This window comes from Tupaia chinensis, unplaced genomic scaffold, assembly GCF_000334495.1.
Source record: "Tupaia chinensis unplaced genomic scaffold, TupChi_1.0 Scaffold000394_1, whole genome shotgun sequence".
In the NCBI taxonomy this organism is placed as follows: Eukaryota; Metazoa; Chordata; class Mammalia; order Scandentia; family Tupaiidae; genus Tupaia; species Tupaia belangeri.
Genome location: NW_006159896.1, coordinates 2185124 through 2191121, shown reverse-complemented (window position 1 = coordinate 2191121; position 5998 = coordinate 2185124). Strand labels below are relative to the sequence as shown.

Genomic DNA, 5998 nt, shown 5'->3' with positions numbered 1-5998 from the left:
TCGCGGTCTCTGGTGATGATGTCGCGGGGCGGGCCCTGCCTCTCGTAGGCCTGAGGAGGGGCAAGGGAAGAGGTCCCTGAGGGTTAAGGGTGTGGCCAGGCCCGCAGCCACTACCTACAGAGCTGTGTGAGGAGACCGTCCGTACAGAATGTCCAGCCCGAAGCAGGCCGCACGGGACGCAGGAGGCTCTGCTAAGGTGGCCGCTATCGGGTCACCGCAGCTGCTGTCGCTGGGCCAGCAGTCCCCAGCCGGGGAGATCGCACCTGGCCTGGACTGAGACACTGCACATTTGTCACAGCACGCTCTCACCCTCAGCGGGGCTCAGCCCACGCCCACAGGCTGAGAAGCAGCAGGCCATGGACACGGCCAGCCCACCTGCCTCCAGGCCCAGGGTCTTGACCACTTCCCTGAACTACCCAGAAGCTTTCTCCGTTCTGAGCACCGCAAGGTCCCTTTGGGACAATGGGGCCCAGACCCTGCTTTCTGTCTTCTCTTTTGACTTTTTATATTTTTTAGGCTTTTGCCATAGGGTGCACTCACCAGAGAGAGACAGGGAGACACAGAGAGGGAAAGTAGGAAATTCACACCCCAGAAAGGGATGGCCACCCCACAATCGCTTCTCCATTCTCTCAGGATTTTGGACACGCACATGTGCCCAATATGATTTTCAAGCCACCAGGTCCAGGATTCGAGCTGTGGTCAGCCATGTGGAAGTCCAGCCCCCTCTGATCTGTGTTTAAACAGGCCTGTCCTGTGGCTACTCTGGAGCGACGCCCAGTGGACGCTATCAGGTCTGGCTAACCCAGGAGCTTCCTTAGGGCCCACAGCAGAGATAAGGCGCCATCTGCTCCCACCCCTCTCAGACACGCACCCACCGCAGGAGGGCACGGGCTTCCAGGAGGGGTCTGGAGGGGACACTACGGGCAGGCCTGGGGTGCTGCTGAAGGTCAGGGTGGGAGTGGCCCAGGCGGGGCCAGCGGCCCACCAGGAAGGAGGTGAGGAGGGAGGGCTGGGGCAGGGGGCTCGGCGGGCATGGCCTCACCACTTTGTTCTCATAGAGCACCAGCCCGTAGTTGTGCGGCACGAGGCTGAAGCGGTTCCTCCACTTCTTGTTGTCCTCCTGGTACTGGAAGAGGTTCCCCGAGAAGATGATGCGCTCCTCCAGAGGTACCTGTGGGCAGGCGGGCAGGGCGTGAGGCCGGCGGGCGCTCCTCTGGGGCGCTCCACCGCGAGCACGGCCACCTCCCGGCATCACCCCGTCCTCATGGGTCTCCAGGCAGGGCAGCAGGGCACCCATTTGGCAGAGGAGAAGCGTGAGGCTTGGGGCTCGGCGGGGCTGACCCAGGGTCCGGGAAGGGAATGACGCCAGGAAGTGGACCCAGGCCAGGCACTGACTCAGGGCCCAGCCAGGACTAGGGATGCCCACTGCCCTGGCCCTGGGCAAGCATGGCTCCCTGAGGACTGGCCTGGAAAGCAGGCTGCTTCCAGACCCGAGAGGACACCCAGGGCTAGAGCGCAGAAGTCCAGGGCCTGGGCAGCTCGGACAGCTGACAAGACGGCCTCCCTGAGTCTGGGTGGGGGTGCAGGGCCTCGGCTTGGGGGCATCCAGTGTCCAACCCGCATCCTGGCAGACAGGTGACCCCAGTGGGCTGCAGAAACGCCCAGACTTCCCACAAAGCCCTAGCTCTGCATGACTCACTTCTTTGAGACTTGGTTTCCTCCCCTGTAAGATGGGGACGGTGACAGTTGGCACCTGGCAGGTGGTACGTGTGCAATACACACGGCCACCATGAGGTCCACCAGGATGACTCAGCACCTGTGAGAGTCTCCCAGCTCCGTGGACTGACCTACATGCGGGGGAGGAGAGTCCTTAGACCTCGGTGGGAACCCAGGCTGAAGCGATGGCCGTCCAGGCGAGCGCACTCCCTGAGCTAACACGCACCGGGAAACTCCTGGAAAGGAGCTACAGAAGCCGCGGCAGAACAGGCTTCTCCTGGATGACAGGAACTGAAGAAGTCGTACCCCCCACTTCTCGGAGAGTTCTATTTGTTCTACAGTAAATATGGAGGGGGCTGGTTAACGTGTTGGACTCCAACATGGCTGCCTGGTTTGAGTCCCGGACCTGGCAGCTTGCTATCTCACTTCCCCTCTCTCTTTCTCTCGCTGTGAGTACACATGCCTTATAGCAAATTATAATAATAAAATTTAAAAAATAAAAATACCTGGTGCCTTTGACAAAAAGCAATCCTGGTTTGGGAACCAGCAGTTAGCGTAATGGCTATGTCGCTGGACTCCCACGTAGTCGACCGCGGTTCGAGTCCCGGACCCGGTGGCTTAAAACTCACGCCGGGCACGTGTGCGTGCGTGCCCAAGATCCCAAGAGGAGAATGGAGGAGAAGGGATTGCGGCGTGGCCACCCCACCTGGGGGGTGCTTTCTCACTTTCTGTCTCTATGTCTCTCTCTGGCGAGCGCATGCGCCCTATAGCGAAAACCTCTCAAAAAAAAAAAAAAGCAATCCTGGTTCGACGTGATCACAGGGTTAGTTGTGCCTAACCTTCCTGGTTCCCAGTTTCTGCTCCAGGGTCTGTCCCTGCAGCTGGAATCCTAGCTCCACCTCATCTTGCCCTCGGAGCCCCTCGAAGGAGTGCCCCTCGCCAGCCCCCTCTCCAGGTCCCTCCTGCTACTCTTCAAGGAAAACGCACACCTCTCTTGGAAAAGGAGAGCCCATTGTACTCGAACAATAGGACTCAAGCCATGGCTTCCTACAGGCGATAAAAATATCACGCCCCCACGCAGTGAGCTCTGCCCATCCACGAAGCTGCGCTTGAGGGTCTATATTTAGGCCACCTAACCCAGCTCACCAATCTCTCTTTTCTCGAAGGAAAGAGCAGACGGCTCTCCCAACACCCCAGGAAGACTCCCGCCCCCAGCTGGCCTCCTTGCTTGGCATTCTTCTCTCTGCTCAGGGCAGAAGCACCAGGACCTGGGGCCAGGGCCTCGTGGGGTAGGGGGGCACAGTCCAGGGGGAGGCTCTGCAGAGTGAGCCCTCCCAGGCGGTCAGGCACAGCCCCCACCCCCGATCTCGGTGCAGCCATGGCTGCAGGCTGGGTTTTATTTCTAAGGCCTTCAAATGGCAGTCACGTCTCGGTCAGGAGGGCTACAGGAAACGAACTGGAACCTGCCAGCCCAGGCAGCGTAGCCTCTGCAAAGCTCTCGATACCACAGTGGGCGAGATATCGACACCCAGGCCACACGACAGGGGCTCCCAGTTGGACCCCACCCCTCCCAGCTGTGGGCACAATCGCAGCACCCCCCCGAGAGCGGGCTCGGCGCTGAACCACAGTTCCGGAAGTCAGCTGCCGGCTTTATGACCCTGTGTGTCTGTCTCAACAACGACGACGAGCTGATCATTACTGGTACTGCTTTATTACTCTTTTACTATGGTTTCTAGAAGTAACGCCGTATGGGGTGATGATCAGTGTGACTACGGTGTGACCACTACAGCAAGACCTAGCACCATGAGGGCCAGCTCCCTGACTTGGGCAAAGGAGGCCAAACCCCGGCCTCCGGGGCTGGCTGACTCACTTCAGCCTTCTTGCTCACATGGAATCGTTTCCCCCCAGGGAACCCGCACCCACGTGAACGTGAAAGGCGGGTGCAGAGAAGATGCCCCACTCCTGACGCTCCGGGAACCAAGCTGTCTCCATTTCCTTCCAGACAGGGAGGCGGCTCCAGCCCTCCCCACCTGGGCTGGGTCCCAGGCTTCTCCTCCCTCTTCTCTCTCTCCTCTCCCTTCCCGCTTCTCCTCTCCTTTCTCTTCCTTTCCCTCCACACAGAGGACCCCTGTCTCCCTGCCATCATGGGGCTCGGAGGTTGCCATGACAGCAGAGAAGGCTTTTCTGGGTCCGGAGCTAAGGGCGCGATGCCCTGAAAGGCTCCGACACACGGTCCTGGCCTTCCCTCCACCAGGCAGGCTGGGGTCGCAGCAGAAAGGGCCCTTGGCTCCCAGTCTGGAACCTGGCTCTGGTCTTGCCTCTGACCTGGACGAGCCATTTACAGGCTTAGCGCAGGGCCTTTGCACACACATTCCCCTCGGTCTGATACTCTCTTCTCCCCACAAACGTTTCCTGTCAGGTCCTCAGCTGAGATGGCCCTTCTTCCAGGAAGCCCTCCTGGAACACTCAGGCAAGGCCAGGCCTCTGCTATCTGAATTACCCCTGTCATCTCCATGGCTCCAATTTTATTGTATAAATAGCTGTTTCCTGTCTGTCCCTGAGTGTCCACAGGGCCGTGGAGGGCAGTGTGGCCCCAGCCACTGACTGACCCGAGCAGTCAACAGAGATTTTATCAGCAAGACGTTTCCCTCCAGAAAATCCCAGCTCATTCTGGCCCAGAAGCAGGTGATCCCATGTGTCCAGCTGGGAAGACACCAAAGGGTAACAAACCCCAGGGCCGGGTCAGGCAGGCGGCTCTGAACCGCACTGCTTGGCTCCCGGCCCCTGTGCCTCATGGCAAGGAAGCACATTTCAGGCATGTGGGGTTTTGGGGGTGGGGAATAAGATGACCCTACACCTCCCAGCCTGCTGTACCCCAGCAAGGCTCCATCCCTGCCCACACCACCCCTTTCCCAGTAAGCAGCTCCTGCCTGGCCACTGGAGCCCCACAAAATTCCACACCGTCCACGAAGCTGCTCTGACCGCCCCGGCCCACGACAGCTCTCCTTCAGAAACTGGGGCTCAGCGAGGTGGTGCACTGATCTGGGGTACCCAGCCCCACAGGGGTCCTGCCTGCTACTCTTTCTTCTCGCGCTGAAGCCTCACCATGGCCCTGGGAAGGAGGCCCCATTCCACTGAGGAGACCAGGTGTGAGCCCGACCCGACTGTCCAGTCACCAGCTCACAAGAGCATCCGAACCCAGGCACCCCGAGTTCTTCCCACCAGACCTCGGGGTCTGTGAGGGCAGGCACGGTGTCTGGCTGATGGAGGGCTCTGGCCCCCTCGTGGCACTGCCCGGATCTCACAGCCAGGGGAAGCCAGTGGGCCTATGTTGGGAAGTGCTGCAGTGGGCAAAGGCACATTGCAGCCCCACTGTCCCTGTGTGTCCAGCACTGGGGTGGCCTTGCTGCCCTGGTGGGGGGTCAGCTCAGCCAGTCACATTCCCCGGGAAGCTGGTGGGTGCTGTGCACAGCGGACTGCAGCCAGGAGGGAGGTGTCCCAGGGCCATCCCTCAGCCACATCAGGGCTAGGCCACCCTCCCTCGTCCCCACTCCCTCTGCCTGAGTGTCCAGGGGCAGAGGGTGACAGTCACTGGCAGGGAATGGCCTCTGTGCTAGGACAGGCAATGCCCTCAAACAGGACTTCCAGAGCTGGCATTGGGGCCCCTGTGCCATCCCAGGAGAGCAAGGCCTGACCTCTCACCCTGAGGGCTCAAGCCCAGGGCTGGAGGCCAGCAGGGACCCGAGGCCCACCGGTGTACTCGACATCCCCTGCTCTGCATCATTCCTGTCTGCAAGGCCTGGGCCACTCGCAGGGCCCCTTCCCAGGAGGCTTTGCTTGCCTCCACAGCCCATGCTGACCCCGAGGCTGGAACCAGGCAATTTCTAGTCTCTGACTCAAAGAATACTTCCTGGGTCAGCCAATGGCGTGGTAGTTAAGATGGCTGGATCCCACATGGCCAACTGAGTGGTTCAAGTCCTGGACTCAGTGGCTTGAAAAACACATAGGGTGCATGTACGTGGCCAAAATACCAAGAAAAAAAATGGAGGAAAATGAATTGCAGTGTGGCCATCTCTCCTGAGGGGGTGGTGCTTTCTCTCTCTCTCTTGCTCTCTCTCTCCAGAGAGTACATGCACCCTGCAGCAAAACAAAACAAAAGGGCATCCTTCCAGGGCAACGTAGTCCTACTGCTGATGGGGGTAAGGCCAGGCAGCGTGGACGGCATAGCCAGCACCCCCCCCGTGCACCTGGCCTGCTGCAGACATGGCCACCCCTGGAGCAA

The 5998-nt window shown here is 60.0% G+C and overlaps 1 protein-coding gene across 1 annotated transcript in view; it reads right to left on the bottom strand.

Moving 5' to 3' along the window:
- NIBAN2 (niban apoptosis regulator 2) overlaps positions 1-5998 on the bottom strand; it is a gene marked incomplete in the record, with an annotated part of 57334 nt that overhangs the window by 13017 nt on the left and 38319 nt on the right. The window contains 1 exon segment of the mRNA XM_027774037.1: positions 1043-1171. Coding sequence (XP_027629838.1) covers positions 1043-1171 — 129 coding nt within the window.